Source organism: Triturus cristatus, chromosome 10 (genome assembly GCF_964204655.1).
Source record: "Triturus cristatus chromosome 10, aTriCri1.1, whole genome shotgun sequence".
Lineage (NCBI taxonomy): Eukaryota > Metazoa > Chordata > Amphibia > Caudata > Salamandridae > Triturus > Triturus cristatus.
This window is the reverse complement of record NC_140593.1, coordinates 816,704,236-816,724,189: the sequence shown is the minus strand read 5'-3', so window position 1 is coordinate 816,724,189 and position 19,954 is coordinate 816,704,236. Positions and strand designations below refer to the sequence as shown.

General features: G+C 43.2%; 1 protein-coding gene across 1 annotated transcript in view; it reads left to right on the top strand.

Moving 5' to 3' along the window:
• LOC146790058 (uncharacterized protein C16orf96-like) overlaps nucleotides 1–19,954 on the top strand; it is a 346,006-nt gene that overhangs the window by 234,790 nt on the left and 91,262 nt on the right. Inside the window, exons 14-15 of the mRNA XM_085628406.1 lie at nucleotides 10,007–10,157; nucleotides 11,850–11,946. Coding sequence (XP_085484532.1) covers nucleotides 10,007–10,157; nucleotides 11,850–11,946 — 248 coding nt within the window. The remainder of the gene's footprint in view (nucleotides 1–10,006; nucleotides 10,158–11,849; nucleotides 11,947–19,954) is intronic.

Sequence of the window (19,954 nt, the reverse complement as noted above, 5' to 3'; positions counted from 1 at the left end):
ACCACTATTATTGATGCCTCTTTGGACATGTCTAATGTTGAGTTTCACCAGTTTGCTCTGGACTACGGTTCTTTGTGGCCAGGGCTGGCTCTTTTCCACTTTTTTTCAGTCAAGAAGTTTAGAGCCATGTTCTCAAAATACCTTTTGAGACTGACACCAAGACAGTCAGTTGTTGCAAGCCAGATGGCCATAACCATTTCAAGGACTATGAGGACATGCACCACAGTCATTGCGTCCAGCATACTAACAATATCCACAATAGCAACAATACCAAACATCCTATTGTAGAAGGTCCTCATACCCGACAGCAGCATAGAGAATTAAACAAGAAAAACACAGTCCTACTTCTCTCCTTCTAATAACGTGGGGGCAGACATTCAAAATCACAAGATATTGGATACCACTGACCCACTGCTGGCTCCACCTGCTTCCCCTCCTTGTGTGGGAGGTAAAGGTCAGTAGCTACTTTCATGAGTGACCCAACATAGTGTCCATCAGATGGTTTCTATTTGTTATTCACTGGGAACAAACCTTGAGTTTACCCAGAGACCACCTACTGTGTAGCCCAAGTAGAAGTCCTTCTACATTTACCGGGAAACATCCATTACAACGCAGTCATTACATCACACTGCTTTTACAACACAGATGTTACAACGCAACTGCCTTTACATCGCATGCCATTACAACGCATGTCACTACAACGCATTATAACACATGCCATTACAACGCATTATAAGGTAAGTAATAGAGATTTTTTTAGTTTTAGGGTGGTTATGGGGTTTGGGGTAGATGGGAATAGTAATTTTTACCCCCACACTATCCAACACTTTCCCCACTGTTGCACTCACTGGAGTGGAAATAGTAATTTTTACCCCTGTACTGTCCAACACTTACCTTACTGTTGCACACGCTGGAGTGAGAATAGTAACTTTGACCCCTACACTATCCAACAGTTACCCTACTGTTGCCCTAAAAGTATTATGCGTTGCAATGGTATGCATTGTAATGGTATGCGTTTTAATGGAATGCGTTGTAATGGTGGTTTTTAAAAATTTGTTGTAATGGCATGTGTTGTAAAATCATGCGATGTAATGGTAGTTGCGATGTAAAAACCACGTTGTAAAAGCATGCATTGTAATTGTTTGCGTTGTAACGTCAAATATTCACATTTATCACAACTGCAGGCAGTGATTCATACAGTTGTGCAAAGGGGGCTCTCAAACTTGTCTCCAGATCCCAGTGGAGCAAAGGATTTTGAGCAAGATGCATCAAAGGGTTTTACCCATTCTGTGTTTATTGAAAAATGTGTTCATACATATGGCCCTTTGTTTAGGGTTCATGCTTGTGTAAAAGAAAAGGTCTGGAGAATGGTGGAATCATAGGTCTTCGTCTCCATGAAAGTACCTTAAAAGTCAGTCATTCTGGATGGCCACTCTTCAGGAGATCTTTCTACTCCTGCAGAAAGGAGAGTTTATGACATTGGATAACACATACTTTCACATCCCTGTTCATCACAACCACAACGTAGTTTCCAAGTAGCTGGATACCATTACGAACTATTGGGTTCTACCCCTTGGCCTAAAATCCACCCCATGTCCTCATGAAGTGTATGGCTCTGGTTGTGGCTTACCTGTGAAGTCAAGGACATCAAATGTTTCCCTATATCAATGACTAACTGATAAACAGGAGAAAAAGGTTTGAGGCAACAGCAGCCACCAGAGGTTGTGTGCACGTATTATGCAAACTCGTATTAATCCTGAATCCAGACAAATCGTTCCTGGTTACAGTAAGGCTGCTCTTCTCCGATGTTCTTTTTAAAATTGTATTGTTGTATTGTTGTGATTTTGTGCTTTGGCTGCTGTATCATCGAGGGAATTCAAGGAGAGCTGAAAATCTAATTGTGGGAATTTGCTTTACTATCGAGGGAATTCAAGGAGGGCAGTAATTTTATTTGTGGGAATTTGCACTGTGGGAACTGCGGGGAAACATATCGCCTACAGCGATCGTCAGGGGGAAACTTCGTGGGCATTTCAGTGGCCATCTTGAGTGCGTCGCGCGTTGTGCGCGGTCAGCACTCTAGTTGTTACACGCTGTTCCCCCGGGTTCAGCATCACTGGCTATGTAAGATGACTGCCAGGAAGCGCAGCGGGCGCGCCGACAGCGCGCCGAAGGCGCGCTTAAAGCAAGCCCGTCTGCGCCCGTCAGCGCACTGTCAGGGCATAGGGCATGCCACTCTGCCCGTTCTACCATCGAGCCATCTAGCCCAGTCACCCTGTCATCCGAGTGGCTCAAATCCTTACAGCCACCCCGGTGCCCTATTGACAAGGTCTGCTCCGTCCTCCCCTATTCAGACTATGTCTGTGATAGATGCGCTTTTCATTTTTCGCCTGAGCTTATTCCTCCCGGCTCAGTGGACAGTACTTTATGTGCAGTCTCCATCTGCGCCTGCCTCATTAATGCTAGATCCGTGAACAAACATCATTTGGAGGTTTTTGACTTGATCACTGATAACAAACTGGACATCTTGTTTGTGACCGAGACTTGGCTTGATCCCTCCTCTAATCCCTTAGTCCATATGGCTACTCCCCTGGGATTCAAAGTCCACCGGGTGGATCGCTGCTCTGGCAGAGGGGGTGGCCTGGCCATTTGGTACAGAGACAATTGGACCTTTCGGAGTGAATCTTCTACTCTTTGGGGCAATTGTGAGGTCTTGCACTTCAATCTCCAACTATCGGCCCAATTCACTCTTGGTGGCTCTCTGATATACCGCCCCCTGGTTCTGCTGCGAAATTTTTAGCATCCTTTGACGAGGCTTTGGCTGAGCGCGCTTTGAGGTTTTCAAAGTTAGTTCTCCTTGGGGATGTTAATATCCACCTTGACTGTAGCGAAGAGGCAGATTCTGTTGCTTTTTTTGACGCACTTCATCTTGTCAATCTTTCTCAAATGGTCCTGTTCCCAACTCATCAGGGTGGTCACACTCTTGATATGATTGCCACTAATTTTCCCACCTCGGTCATGAAGCCGCGTCTTGTGGCTTGGTCGGATCATTTCCCTATCTTCTTTTCCTGAGCTTTACAAGATTCTTGTAAATCGGCCATCAGTAAACGCCCCGCCCCTCTCAAAGAAGGTGGTTTCTTCTCAGCTCAGTCTCGCACTTGTTGCTTCTCGGCCCTCCTTTGGCACTGACATAGAAGTCAATGTCACTCAATTCAATGAGTGGATCTCATGTGCTGTGGCGTCGGGGTCGATAGCGGGGCTGGTCAAGCTGAGAAGAGAGGCTCCTTCTAAGCCATGGTTCACTCCTTTGTTGAGGAGTCTTAAGCATACCTGCAAAGTAGCAGAGAGGTCTTGGCGTATCGGTGGATATCTTCACCATGACAAAGTGCTTCTTAGATCCAAACAAAAACTCTATTACAGAGCGATTAGGGAGGCCAAGGGCCTGTACTATGCTGCACGTATTGAACGTGCAAATAACAATACTAAAGAGATCTTTTCTATAGTGCAGAGCTTCTTGGCTCCTAAGGCCCAGGTAGCTGTGGCCCCTGTTTTGGAGGCCTGGTGTAACACTCTGGCATCTTTTTTCAAGGACAAAATTATTAGCATTCAGGAGACATTTCGACCTTCAATGAAGTCGACTAGTTCTGAACAAGTCTCCACCCTGCCCAGGGCTTCTTCGACCAGTAGTTTCTCAGAGTTCTGTCCGATTGACCTGTCCAACTCCCTCAAAATTCTCAGAGCCCTCAAGTCTGGCTCGCCGAATGATCCGTGCGCGGCCAGATTACTCTCGGACGTGGCAGATACCGTCAACTCTGAGGTTAATTTCTTGGTCAACCAATCACTTAGGGAAGCACATGTACCCAGGGCATGGAAACATGCTTTAATTTTGCCACTGCTTAAAAAGCCATCCCTTGATCCGCTGCTCCCTGGAAATTATCGACCTATCTCGCTTTTGCCTAGTCTGGCTAAAGTCTGCGAGAAGGCGGTCACGTTCCAACTGACCAATTTTGTCGAGGCGGCAGGTGTCCTCCATCCGGCGCAGTCTGGCTTCCGTGCCTCCTACAGTACCGAATCCGCGCTGCTGGAGGTTTCGGAATCCATTCGAGAGTGTTTGGACGCCGGTGGGAGAGCAGCATTGATACTGCTTGATCTCTCGGCGGCGTTCGACGCGGTGCCTCATGCCATGCTCCTCGACCGCCTCTCTGACATCGGAGTTTCTGGGAAAGATCTGCTTTGGATCAGCTCTTTTTTGGAGGGTAGGATGCAGCAGGCTTGGATTCCTCCTTGTGCTTCGGTCCCTTTGAGGGTTACCACGGGGGTACCGCAGGGGTCATCACTTAGCCCTCTGCTGTTTAACATCTATTTGACTCCGCTCGTTTTTCTGGCGGAGTCTTTGGGGGCTAAAGTGATGGCCTACGCGGATGATACCCAATTACCGTTCACTTGGAATAAGGTGGACGACTCTGTGGTTAGACCTCATCAATGTTTATCTTCCATCTTTCAGTGGCTGGCCAATGCACAGTTGAAATGTAACGAGGCAAAGTCAGAAGTCCTGCTTTTTGGCTCTTTTCCTTCTGAGTTCAGAGCAAGACTCTGGCCTTCTGGCTTTCCTTGCCCTCCGGCGATTAATGGAGCTGTCAAAAATCTTGGCGTATGATTCGATGAAAATCTGAACTTTGCCTCGCACATAAAAAAACTTGCTGGCACCTGCTTTGGGCTTCTGAAGAGCCTTAGGAAGTTTTTACCCTTGCTCCCAGTTAGGGACAGAGAAACGGTGGTACGTGCTCTGCTTCTCTCCCGCCTCGATTATGCTAATGCCCTCCTGGTAGGTTGCCCGGGCTACCTGGTATCGAAACTGCAGGTGGTCCAAAATTCGGCAGCCAGACTCCTGGGCGGTTTGTCCCCCTGGCAAAGTGCTCGGGCTCAACTTCGGACACTTCACTGGCTCCCCGTGGAATCTCGTCTTAAATTCAAAATGCTCTCCATTGTTCAACAGGCCCTTTATGGTTTGGGCCCCAAGTATCTGCAGGACAGATTCTCCTTCTACATTCCTAGGAGAAAGTTGAGGTCATCTGCTTTGCTGCTTATGGAGACCGCCAAATTTAAGCGTGTACTTATGGGGGGCAATTCGTTTGCCCGCAGAGCCCGCCTCGCGTGGAACTCTCTTCCCTTGGCTTTGAGGGCTATCTGTGATCCGTACTTGTTTCGAAAATCCCTGAAGACATTGCTATTTTAATGGACATCTGCTGCTTGGCCGCCTTGTTTGTTGTTAGCGCCGGGACACTTCCGAGTAGCTGTGCGCTCAATAAATTAAAAATAACATAACATAACATAATATAACATCAACAAGAATGCAGTTCCTGGGGGCCATTAGAAATATCTGAATGGGGAAGACCTCCCTGTCACAGAAACACATCCTACATGTACTGTATACTTTCAGAACATTTCAGTGCACACTGAATAGACCAGTTCATACATATAGGTCTATAATAGGAATGATGCCCTCGTGCATTTTGTTGATTGTGAAATGCCATGGTACAGAAGGCTAGAGAGTTTGGACACACAGTGGGTTGAGTCTTGGGGCACCTTTGATGACAAAGTACAAATGTCAGCAGAAGTAAAGTCATCCCTAACATGGTGGACCAACAAAGTCAACATGGCTTTCGGTCGTGCTTTCACACTTCAACCATGCTCATCTCTGAAAGTTTGGGGAGAGCACCTTCAAAAACTTTCACAGAGGATTATGAAACCAAGCAGACACTGACTTTCACATAAATGCGGTAGAGCTCTGAGTCATTCAATTAGGCCTCACCTCCTTCCTTTTTAGGATTCAGCAATCACCAGTTCCCATTCATATCGCCAAAGCAATGTCCATGTTTTACATCAAAAAGCAAGGAGGTACGTGATCCTTAACCCTTTCTACAGATACCCAGCTTTTATGCATATTGCCAGTTCAAGATGGCATTTCACTCTGAGCAGAACATGTTGCAGGCCTCAACAAAAATTAGGCAGACACTTAATGTTCAACAAAATATTATGGATTTTGAAAAAAAAGAGCTCAGTCAGTTTGCAGCAAAGGACAATGCAAAATTGCCAGTACTTTGGAATGCTAAAATGGAAATAGGAAGATGCCTTTTTGGTGAACTGGAGAGGAATATTTGCCAAGTGCCAAAATCAAGAGAAACAAATGTTAAATTATAGTAGTGGCTCCAACATGACCCAGACAGTTCTGGTACACTGATCTTCCTCAAATGTTTATTGCCAATCCTATTCCTCCTGGCACAAGTCCATTTCTATTGTCATGCCACAAAAGGCAGATATACTGCACCCAGTGCCACTTTCGCTGATCTTGACATTCTGACTCCTAAGCACAATGAATAGTCCAATCAAGATGTTCTCAAAGAGTGCAGAAAGATACGAGCTCGGATCACAGTGTATTTCGCCAACAAAAAGTATAAAGCAAAATGGACACATTTCTGCATTTGGTGTACTATGGAAAGTCTTCACCTAGTCTATGCTCAGCCACATAAATTAGATCATTGCCTCTTATAACTTCCTGAATCGGCATAAAAGCACATCCATTAAGGTGCATCTTGCAGCATTGTCCTGCTATCATTGCTTAAATGCCACATCATCACTGTTGTCACCTAGGCAGATCAAAGAATTTATCAAAGCCTACCCATCAGTAAGAAAAACAATAGTTCCATGAGAACTCAATATAGTCTTATTGCAGTTGATAAAGATTTGCTTTAAGCCAATACAAAGGGCAGACCAAAAATAAGTGTCTTAAAAGATAGTTAGCGTGGACATCAATCTGAAGAATGAGGGAGCTTAAAGCCAATACGAGCCACACATGAACTTTACTAAAGATAAGGTCATTCATTGTACAAAGTCAACCTTTATTCCAATGGTACCTTCTGACTTCCACCTCAATGAGCCAAAGTTCCCAGGACTCAAATCCTTTAAAATTCTGTATCCAAAACAGGTATAGCAAGATGGATGTCAGCAGCAATTACATTTAGCCACAGCCGAGCCAGCCCCCCTCTGTAATGAAGTCTGGCTACACTCCACTAAAGGTGTATCAGCAAGAGTGGCTTTGTATATAAGAGTCTCTTTGTCTGATAACTGTAGGTTGGCTTCATGGAAAAGTCACCACATATTCATAGCACTACTGTTTGGAAATAGAATGAATAAGGGAATCTGCTCTGAGATAGGAGTTGTGGTCTCCAGACACCCGAGGAAGGTGGTCAAATTGTGGTGGAGCTCTTGAGATAGCAGTCATCAGCACTCTTGTCAGCCAATCATTTATGCAAGCCTGTGTGGACAGAGGAATGAATTCCATGCTAACAGTGACTCCCAGAGAGCAGATCTCAAGATGCAGGTATTTGTTTTGATTAGATGGAGCATTTGCTCCAGTCGTCTATTTGATGTCACTTTAAAACCCCCCAGTGGAAACAATCTACAACCTAGCTATAATTTCATATATAATACTTGGAGTCAGTAATAACCATGCAGCCATGTGGCCATGTATCCATCATCCCTATCACAGTCTAGTTGTGTTTTCACTACTCACCTGTAATTATAAAATGACAGAGCTACATTACCGAGATAATGTATTACAGTTGAGTTGTGGCGTCACATTTTTCACAGACAGACCTAATAGGCGGAGTGAAAGGGAGGTCATAGAGCAGAATTATTACAACTGCTGCTTAAACAAACGGGGACTGGCAAAACCAATAGGTCTCAGTCATGCATTTTGGAGTCCTGATCATACCCTGATTACAAGTTGGTCAGTATATTCTGAGCAGTGCGTAAACCCCTGTTTATGGGTCAGAATTAGGAGTTTGTAGTTCTTAAACGGGAAACAGCGTTTACAACGCTGTCACTACATCACAGTACTATTACAGCGCGGTCCATACAATGACCGCGTTGTTAGTACGTGATGCATTTACATCGCAAGTCATTACAACGACTTGCTGTAGGGGGCGCTGACATATTGGAAATTAATTCCAACACCTTCCCTACTCTTGCGCAAACTGGAGTAGGAATAGTAAATAATACTATTCCTAAGTCCAGCGCTCCCCTACTGCAAGTCGTTGTAATGACTTGCGATGTAAATGTATCTCATACTAACAACGCGGTCGTTGTAACGACCGCGTTGTAAAAGCACGCAATACATTGCTTGTAATGTGCTATATTTGTCTTAAACACATCCAATAATGGTCAGATGTGTTAAATACCTCAACCTTTGTTAAATTTTTGCAGGGCAAAACTGCCAAACTTTAAAGAGGGGAAAGCATACACTATTAAACATGTCATGCGGATTTCGGTAAGTCAACCACCAAAATCTGCATGTTATATCCCACCAACTCGTTATAGGTGTTATTTATCGCACCCGATAAATAACGTACCCCATGGTATTGTGATTTATGAGGTGTGATCAATAGCACCTAAGCTCGTAATAAGGTCCGAAGTAAGATATTGTTTTTTAAAAGATTTTGTGGTGAAAAAAAGGAAGACAATAAGGACTTTTTGAATATAATGCAACAATGAGATAAAGCCCACTCTATATTTTAAAGAATTTTGTAACAGCAGGTGTTTTAGGATTCTGAGTTTTCAAACTATACCTAATAAAAGAGAAACTAGCTTTTCAGCTCCCATTCTTCTAAATATTTTCCCTTGGAAGCACACTTATTTTAGCTGCTGAAACATTTAAGACAGTATGTTTACTGCAATTTGCAAGCTACAACACTGCAATGGGCAAACTGCATGTCAACCCATTTATTTTCATTGTGTAGTATCCAGATATTTTTCAATGTACAAGCAACCACACAATGTCTTACACAAGTAGAGACAAGAGACCAAGAAGTAAAATGACTATTGGAAGGGCAGTGATGGTGCATAACCATGTAATATTAGGAATAAAATACCCACTTCCTATATTTACAAAGTTGTTGTAATTTACCACAGAGCGCTGTTGCTTTATAGCAGAACTTGTTCTTTGGCCTTGGTTGTTGAAGGTACTGTTATGGTGTATAACAATGTATTATAAAGAAATAAAAGACTCAATTCCTATATGTAAATAGGATAATGCACATGACCTCAGAGTTGTGTGATATTATAAGGGAACTTGGCCTTTGGCCCTGTTTTGGGGTAATCTCTTCCATAGATTTTAGAATTCTGGTATGATTTCCTTTAGTAAGTAGTGTACTTTCTAGGTAAGTAAGACTGTAGAAAACCTGTTGATTCCATAGTGCCGCTAGGAAATTAGATTACAAATATCATTCAAAATTGTTGCTTTCCTCTACCAATTCTCCAAGGCAGTGCTTCCCAAACCTTTTAGAACCAGCACCCCATTTGTAGAATGACATAGTTTTGAAATCCACCTAGCTTTATTGAACATGAAACATGGACAATTGTTTAATGTAACAATTATTTGTAAACGTTACAACCTTGACCACACCATTTGATATAGAACTGTGGCCAAGATATTGATCTGCAAAATTTGTGGAAGATGGAAAACTTCACTGGAGTCTGGACCTGGAACAGTTTTAGGAGTGGGGTGCTGGCCTGTAGCATTCGCTCACTGGAGTCACACGGCTTCTGAAAAATCAATGTTGATATCAATGATTTTAGTAGATGTGAGAAATTCCTGCTCCAGCAGAGAATGGGATAAGGCCTCATATCCATTTTTGTGTTAAAACGAGGACAACTAGTGCATATCGGTTTCCATAAATGGATATTTGGCCTACCATTTATTATGAAAACAATATGTTGGTTTCTTCAAACACTTGCAGCAGATAATATTGGGGTAATTTGATGCTGCAAGCAGATCTTATTCAGGTTCTTTATTAAATTCCAGTTTTAAATCAATAATTATCTACATTGTTCAAAAAAAGCTGAATGTGACATAACCATACATGTTCAAACTGGCTGTAAATTTTAGATAAGACTGATATGCTTGCTTTACTATGCTAAATTAATAATGTTTGTTATTTTTCTCCCCTAGTGAGCGAATGTTTGATGTGGTTGACCAGGCAATGCGCCATTGCGGGGTCTGGCAATGTTCTACCAGTTGTCCTGGCAAGCGACCCTCAAAGTCACAGAATCTTACAACATTATATCCCTACGGAGACCCTGGATCCATTAACTACAAAAATGTGAGGTTTTTTCTTGACTTATGTGCCAATATTTTCTACAGGGGCCCCAGACATTCATTAAGTAGGGGTGTAGCCCAGAAGCATTATGTAGAGTTGAGAGACGTCTTTCTCCCAGTGAGGTTTCAGGTTTTTTATGGAGTTACTCCCTGCTAGTGAATGGATGTGAGACTTGAAGAATAATGTGCTCCAAAGTATGTGAAAGGATTTAGGGATGACAGAAAGTTTAATCTACATGCCTTTTTCCAATACATTTTCCTCTCTTTCTCTAGTAGTCATCATTACAGGTTCAGATGCCTGTCCATCTTCCATACTCATTCAATCGATGGCCTTCTTAATGAAGTCAACTCCCGGGGTGGGCAGGGATGGGGAAGGGGTTAATGACTTGGTTCTATTAAATAAATGAACTTCCAATCAATGCATTATTTCCTTTCCCTCTGAAGGTGATGACCAGTAATCTGTTGTCAAACTGCTTTTCTTCACAAGAATTTGTGATACACCTGCATAGTAAATATATCTGTTCGAGATTTAAAATTAAGTTTTAAATACAGCGGGTGTGCTTTTTGAAGCATAGTCACTACTACATCACATATCTGCAATCTGTTTTATTTCACTGATTTTCTCAAGGAGACCCATCCTAGTGAGACTGATATATGCTGGTGAAGAACTCAGAAAGCAATCAGCGCAGGAGTTGTAGTCATATATCAGGTCTTAGAAACTGCTTACTTTTTAGTTGGTTGAGGCTCTTTCTATGTTACAGTCATTCAGTTGGTTTTCAAAAAATATTTACTCAAAGCACTTGACCGAGTCTATTGCATTCAGCCAATATCACTGTTACCAGTGTCGGGTGGCTGGGTGTCCTGTACTTACCAACTGCTGCGTACAGCGGCCACATGTCAGCGGCTTTAAACACAGCTTAACATCTTAGCTTGAGATGCCACCTGCACCATACAACTCTACAGGATAACCTGCACAGAATCCTGCACAGGATATGGGGGCAACGCGTCAGGATTCATCAGAGCCCACCGTGTTTCAGGAAAGAAGCATCTTCATCTCGTAGTTGCTAACCACATACTCCTGTTTATTCACCAGTTAGGTGAGCTGAACAAATAAAGATCACATTCAGGGATGTAAGGCTCCAATTTGATTGTATGCAGTGGGGCAGAATCCTCGAAACCATAGTGGGCGAGAGGATGTCGACCTCGAAGCTGGTGAACCGGGTTCGAGTCTCGGCAGGGGCGCTCAACATCCTGTGATTCTGGGAAAATCACTTAATCTCCCCATGCCTAACAAATTAACATGTCCATCTGTAACGTAACTGGTGCTCAATTAAAGCGCTCTGATACCTTCGGGTCAAATTTGCGCTATATAAAACTATAAAAAAAATATTTTTTTAAAGTCAGCATTTTATAAAAGGAGTATTAGCAGTAGTGGTGTTGAGAAAAATGTAGATTTTTGCATCTACTTCGCCAGGACCCTGATCCTCAGGATACTGCATCTCTCTGTATTATATTAGAGAGGATCATTGTTATTCTGCCATTTCTTTAGGCTCTTGTTCCTCCCTGGCCTTCTCTTGTAGTCTCTCCATCAGCTATGATTTGACTCCATAGCTGTTAAATGTGGTATTGGTGATGCAACTTTGTCTTGAGGGTACATGGTGCTAGAGACTCACTAACACGCCTCATCTCTTTTTAGAGTGAAGTAGATGTGATCGGTGTTGATGGTGTGCTGTACAAGGGAAGGCTTGACTCTAAAAATAATAGACACTCCATGCCAGAAAGAGATTTCACAGGTAAGGTACTCAAGAAGTAGATACCGCCGGTGGGGAGTGCGTGCAAGAGAAAGAAGGGCATCATGTATAGGAATGGTTTGGAGTGTGTGAAGCTTGCAAACAAGGGGGTATGATGATAGTTGTGCAATGGGTATTCTTGGTCTACACTCTGTCTGAAACAAAGTGCCTATCACATTCCACTGTGACCCCTCACTTTACGGTAAACCACAGCTTTTCACCCACTCTACAGCTTCAGACACAGACCAGATATATGCAAACCAGCCTTGGTCCTGTATAGGAACAAACCAACCTGAATTGCCAAGCAAGGTCCCATCTGAGTTGAAGCACAATCGATCGCAGACAGTTTTTGGCCTATTTAGGCCTTGTCAGGAAGGGATTGCTTGAGTCCGTTGATACAGTGAGCACAAGACCCACATCTCGGGTTACCTGCTGCCCGTAGCATATCAGACTGAGGAAAACCAGAAGGTGATGGGTGAAGTGCCTGTAGTTAGTCTCAGCCACTGGCAATTGCTTGGGCCAAATTCCAGTCCATCCCTCTTTGCCCAGTCTGCCACTTCAAAGAGAGACCACCTATATGCAAATCAGCCTAGGTCCATCTTCACGTAGCATCTTTGAGAGAGTAATTCTTGTTATCTGTAAAGCCACAAGGGCCTTGAAGAAATGTATTTTTTATTTCCTTAAAAAATGGAGGACAGATGTAACTTGATGGATCTATGTCAGGCTGGAATTCCAGACTTAGGGCCTGATTTAGATCTCGTCGGACGCGTTACTCCCTCACATTGGGAAAGGATATCCCATCCACCAAAATAAAAATCCCATTATATCTCAGCAGACAGGATATCCGGCACCGTTGCGGTGGAGTAACCCGTCTGCCGAGAACTAAATCAGGCCTTTAGTAGGAAAGGACTTATGGTCTTTTGCTTATTGCACTTCTTTATCCAAGTTAGGCAGCTACACTGATTTGAGTGCTGTGTCAACCACTAAAATGATTATGTTGTCTCCTGGACATTATGGCAGGGAAGCAATAACAAGACTCTGCATATACATACTTTAAAGGCACAGTGATTAGAATCAGTACAGTAATAGTAAAATGTTTTTGAATATGTATGTGAAAACCACAGCTAAATAAAAAGAGTAACCTGATTTGAGCATCAGTAAATAATATGTCTCTCACCCATCACTGGAAAGTCTAGTTGTCCAAACATCCTCCTTGAAGCAGAATCATAACATCTTCTCTATGGCACCTCCTGATAGGAATTTGAAGAAACGTAACACTATTGGCAGTAAATTCTTTGTTTCTGGCAGCTTGGTACTCTGAACTGCTAATGCCACCTGCCTCGTGGGATGATGTTTTCTAGATCTCTGTGAATTGGCGAAATGTAAACGATCAGCCTGCCAAACCATATGAAATACCCGTTAAGAACCTGGTCAGTGACAGAGTGGATGCATCCAAACAGATCTCGAACTGCGACCTGATCTGTGGCGACACCATTGCTCAATCTGTGAGTATAGCTGTCAAGCCGAATTGGAAGGTATGGCTGCTTCTCGGATTCTCCTTGGTTGTCCAAACTATATTCAGGACCGTCCAGTTATTTGAGGGAAAAAACAATTCCTCCTATGGGCCTAGCCTCCTCAGCATATAGAATTCACAAACAATATAGGAGATTTTGTGGCTACTCTGAGGAGTGTATTACCTGAAGAGATAACCTTCTCAGCCTGTTCAGGCATCCTCACAGCTATACCACTCAGTTCGGGGCAAAGATGGATCTAGGGAACAAAAACAAAAGCGGCATGAGCAGATGCGGTCTCCACCACCTTCTGTCAACTCTGTTGCCTGCAAACCTCTAATTTTCCCACTCACGTCATCATCATCCAGTGGGAGAAAGAGTCCCCCAGCAATTAGTCAACTGGGAAGCGATCACAATAGATCAACGGGTCATCCAGCTAATTCGCAAAGGCTTCACCCTGCTCTTTCTGACCCTTCCTCCAAGTTGTACCACCTTTCACCAGATTGTGCTATCTGCCACACAGCTCTTTTTAGGAGGTGGGAGTTCTTGCCCTGTTGAACACAGCGGCCTTGGAGATGAAACCTCTGGTCTGGATGAAAGGGGCACAGAATTGTATTCCCTGTACTTCCTAGGCCCCCCAAGAAGGATGGGGTCTGAGACCCTTCCTGTATCTTTACCTTTTGAAATAGTTTCTTTGACAGGACAAGTTTAAGAGGCTGTCCCCGAGCCTTGTCACATTAGCCCCGAGTCGATCTTCAGCTATGCCTGTGTCCATTTTCGCGCTAGATACGGATGAAAGTGTGGATGATGACATGAATCCAGATGGGGGTAGTTAACCCCAGCAGTTTGGTGTGCTGCAATGCACCGGGGGGTGCTGGAGCTAGACCATCGGAGTGAATGATGGTTTAATGTCTGTCCTCTCCAACACGAACCACTGTGTACTGTGTACTGTGTTTCCCGAAATGCTGTCTTTTGTTCTCCTTTAAAAATTTAAAATAAAGTTTTTTTGTTTTTAAAAGTATGATGATACTGGATATGTAAAATCACTGTGCTATACCATGCTGTATGCTGTTTAGTTTTGTAAAAAGCTATATAAAGATTTTTTTTTAAATGATGGCACAGGTCTTTGTTCGGTGTTAGAGTAGCTGCTGCACATAAATGAGCTAGAGCTGTGGGTGGTCCATCTTGCAATGAAGGTGCTTTTCCCTTCCTTCTCTGGGACTACCATTGAGATTTTGCTGGCCAATACCATCACCATTCATTATATCAACAGACAAGGCAGAGTGGGGTCATGGTCCACAGTAGAAGTGGGTGTAGTAAAGGAACTTTGTAGCGGCTCACATAGCAGGTTCAGTTTGAGGGCAGTGCTTTCAGCTGCCTCCCACTGGAGGACCGCAAGAGGAAGGCCCACGCCGATGTGACAAAGCTGGTCTTTTCCAGATTGGGGCTTCCTTCATGGATCTTTTGCCACGGTCCAGAACAGGAAGTGTCTTCAATTCTGAGTCATACACGTCTTTCTGAATGGTTCAACAAAATCCAACCATGCAGGTTACTGGGCTAAATTTGTTCAGTGATGCAATTTAGAAGGCACCAACACCTTGGCAGGAATTATCGCACCGGCCAAAAACGATGCTGCATTGGACGTGAACGCACCAAATCTCAGATAGACCTTCAATAAGGGGATGAATGGATAAAGCCTTAACAGGTCTTACGGAGTCTTCAAAGAGTATGGAAACTGGAGCCCTGAGGATGTCCAATGTGGACGAAACGCGTTGGCTGGATTGTCCTTTGTAATGGTTTCTAGATGCAATAATTGGAAGATTTTTAAATAAAACACAAATTGGTTGTTCATTAAAGACTGCCTATGGACTTTTCTTGAAGGATACGAACATTGAAGCAATTAGCTTGTGAACATTATGAATAAGCGCTCCTTTCTGTATAGGTGACCTTCAAATCTCACCTATCTTGAAATTTGCATTGTTCCTTGCACAGCAAGAGTTTACGGTGGCTATATTTAAGCATTCTCTGGTGGCTCTGTCTGTCTTCATGTGTCTATCTGATCAACCTTTCATGTTTAGATTACCACTAGTGGAGAGGTTCTGAAAGGTTTGCTTTACTTGTCTATTTTCACTCCATTTATTATTACTCAGTGGGATTTGAATCTGATGATGCCTTTCATGATGGCATCCTCGTCCATGTCGATGCACAGTTGTCCAATTTAAAATCAGTGAGTAGGATCAGAGAACTTCAGGTTTTATCACTTTGTCCACCTTTTACAGTTCTTTATCCAGATACGTTGGTTCTTTGCACCTGCCCATCATTATTACCCAAAGTGGTTTCTGCATTTCATATGGCTCAGTCTGTACCCATCTGTCTTTCTACCCTACTCCACATCCAACAAAGGTGTAGGTGTTTCTGCATATAGTGCACCTTGGATGTGACCTATCTTACTACATCACCCACACTTGTCAAAACTGAGTGAATAATCAGCTCTTTATGGGATTCTCGAAATTAAGAAGGGCAAGGCAGTGGATGAATGCACAATTTCCCATTGGGGCATCCTCTGTATCAAAATGTGCTATGCCTTGGCCAAAGAAGACCCTCCAGAGAGCATTTGTATCTACTCCACTAGTGCCATGGCTTCCCCATGGCTATGTCCAGAGGCATAACGGTTGCCGACATCACCTGGGCTACGTGGTCCTTGTTGCATACTTTTGACATGCACTATTGCTATACGTCAAAGGTATGCAGTAATGGGTACTTTCCTCAAGCTCTGTTGCATGACTTGTCTGGCTAATTGGCAATACTCCTTAGTGAGATATTGCTTTGAGACTCATTCATAGAGGGCCTCATGTAGGAAGCCTAATACCGGTCGGTAACGGCCGATTTTCGGTAAATATACCGTTACCGACCGGTATTTAGGCTTTTGAGATGTAGGGGGATCATTTCATGATTCGGTATTTACCGAATCGGTAAAATTGCCGAATCGGTAATTTTACCGATTCGGTAAATACCGAATCATGAAATGAGATGTAGGGGGAGTGTGTGGTGGGTGTGGGGATTCGTTATTTACCACCAACTAAAGGTTGGTGGTAAATAACGAATAGGTGTAAAAAAGCATTTTTGTGCACGTTTAAGTGTGCAATGTGGCAGACATACATGCCCTTAGGGCATGTATGTGCGCGACATGTGCACACATGGCCGAATCAGGGGTGCAACAGGGTGTCAATGTGACACCCTGCCACCCTTGCATGTGCTCCCCCCATTACCGAATCGGTATTTACCGAATCGGTAATGAGGCATACCTTCCCATCAATGGGAAGGTATGCCTCATTACCGAATCGGTAAATACCGATTCGGTAATTACCGAATTTCTACAAATCGGTAATTTTTACCGCATAAATACCTACATAGCATTTACCACTTCATAAATACCGAATCGGTATGATTCGGTATTTATGAAGTGGTAAATGCCAGGCCACCTACATGAGGCCCAGAGTGAGGAATCCGTGGTAAGATGTGTCTATTAGAAGAAAACATGACTTACCTTTGGTAGCAATATTTCTGTCGCATACATAATCTCCCCCCCGCAGATACCTCACTACCCTCCCTCAAACCTCTGGTGAGTTAGTGGTGTGACTACTAAGATACCAAGATTTGCAAACATGTTATGTGTTGTATTTATTGTTGTTGTTGTTGCAATATTGGTTCCTCTGAGCATGCCTGGATAGAGCGTGAGAAAAGTTCTAGACTTGACACCAGCATGCCAGTTGGTGCCTAATATACACCTCGGTCCTCGTGTCCGATGGCAAAGCCGTGGCTGAAGCAACATGGCGCCATCTCGCAGCGCAGGAGAGCAATTGCTGAGGAAAAGCTTGCTGGACCAGTCTGGAATCCAGTGTTTGTGTGCATGTTAAAGGGAAAAAAGCATAAAACAATAAAATGGCAGGACACTAATGATTGTACTAGTAAAATCAAAGCAATCGAGAAGAAGGAAGAGGGAATACAATGGGAATAGGCTGATGAAGAGAGAAATGAAAGTGTGGTATAAAAGAGCAAAATTATATGTTTGTGATCAGATGACAATGCACCTCATTTCAGCACATCACAGATTGGTAAAGCACTCCCAGCAATTGATTCAATCACACTGTGGGATTTTTGCCCCTCGGGTGAACGCATATCTTGTTTCTCATTCGGTCCTTCCTAATAAGACAAGCATTTGCAATGCAATAGGTCTCGCATTTACGCGAGTCTGAGCTATTGACATTGCAAATAACAATGGCTTTTATTTTTGTTTTTGAAACATAAATAAACGGCATTTTCATTTACAAAGCCAATAGCTTAAACTCGCGTAAATGCGAGACCTGTTGCATTGCAAATGCTTGTTTTTATTTTGCAATGGCTGCCGCCATTCACAGCACTTACGGGATGCCGGCTTAAATGTTCCGGATCTTTCTTTTCGAATGGACGGCCCTTGAAGCACCACTCGAGTTCATGATTGTTCACGGGCATTTCTTGCGCATTACTCACTCGAGCACGCTCGGCGCAGAGTACACACGTCACTGCCGCCGGCCGGCATGTGTGGAAGAAAGGTTACTGATTATTTTGTCATGCACAAAGGTCAGGGATCTTAGACACGTTATCATTTTATGGAGAAAAACATTTATAACTCAGTTGTTGTGAAATGCTCTGCTACGTTTAACTGCAGTTTTTGACTGGCATGTTTGGCGTGAAAAATAATTTCATTTGTTTGCTCTGTAAGTGAAATCATAGACTGTCCTGCGTTCTGTGATTAGATGAAACAGTAAATATCACCAGAATTATTTGGAACGGCCATGGAGATGAAAGCCATATTTCACGAGTCCCTGTGATATGTTTAATATTTTTTCTAAATACCACTGTGTTGTGCAATAAAAACTTCCAACCTCGAAGTATGTATGTGAACATGTACTATATATTTATTATAGCAGTGAAAATAAGTGTTTCAATAACGTTATTTAGAGTAAGTGTGCTTACTGATGTAGTCGTACATTACAGGAGTACAAAGGGCCACATCCGATATTACCACAGTACAGTAAACAGTTTATTCCCTCACAATGCAGCAGCCAATGTTTACTGGTTCGAACCGCATATTACCCGGATCTAACACACCCCAAAAGCTGCAAGGCACCTTCATTGTGGTTGCGTTTTACCTTGAACAAATTAACCTCTTATATTCTGGTTTAACTTATTTTAAATCAGACGAACATGCAGTATATTCTGTGCTATTAACATTGTTGAAGGATGATTGACATCGTTGCGCCCTTTGACGCTTTTCCTCATAAATCTTGGCCCCTCCCCACTCTCAACAGTGGCTGCAAATAGCATATTCCACTAGGTGCATAAAGCAAACATTCTCAAATCACGTGTTGGCTAGGTCTGCCTTTGCCTTGGTAATTATTCTCCTGAATGAAGAGGGGAACATTAATTAAATAGAAAACCAGCAGTTGAGTATAGACAATTAGAAATCAAACTTTATGGCAGTCCTATTAGTGCTGATTTCTTTGGGAAGCATCTAGTGCCTATTGCTGCATTATGATGGACTTTAGCCTCCTTGTCCGTGTGCGTTTACAGCATGGTGTCATTTTATCATGAACACCAAAGATAAGTAGGAACACCCAAAAATATCTGACTGGGCGCAAAATCTACACTGCCACACAAGTTTAGAACAACTAAAGACCTGACACAACTTTTAACTAACCCACGCTAAAGCTTTCCGCTGTAAATAGCCAAACATGTTGCATTTGCCAGTGCTTATTTCTCTGACTTGGCGTTTGGAGGACCCTGAGTATTGTCTAAAACAAGAAGAATTTTTCAGTATTTATCAAGCTATTATGGTAGTGCCCAATACACATACCCAGATGTATGCTTATAGAGTAGAAGAGAAATACTACCGTTTATCCCCTCAAAAGCTGATGAACTAATGCAAATAAGCTACACGTTTGCTACACTGATCTAAGTTGGGAAAGAAAGAAATGAAAATATAGCCTGTTTCAGCAGCATGGGTCCGAGTATTGATAAAGGGCTGGAGTGGATTGCCTTGATAGGAATCATAAAGAGCTGTATGCTTGATATAAATTAAAACAGGGCTCTAAGGAAGTCGTATATTATTGTGGACAAGAAGCACTACGTTTAATCGAAGGGCCTCATATGGACAGTTTTCTCTAAAAAGATCCGCTGTTTGTCTGTTCTCTTCCTCCTTCTCCCGAAGCTGCAATCAGTAGGAAGCAGTTTTTATGGTACACTAGTGCCACCTACCGAATATAAGAATTTGCTTGATTTGCACCTGTTTTGCTCCAGCTCTTACCGGCCAAACATTCTTTTGGGCTCCTGAGCAGCGAACTTTGGACGGGGCACCCACGCTGTTCGTCTCCCCCGCCGCCTAAACGACACCGCAGGCCGCTGTTGGGGGAGACTACAGCTCCCGTGATCCCTCACCGCCACGCCCCCTTCCGGCTGCC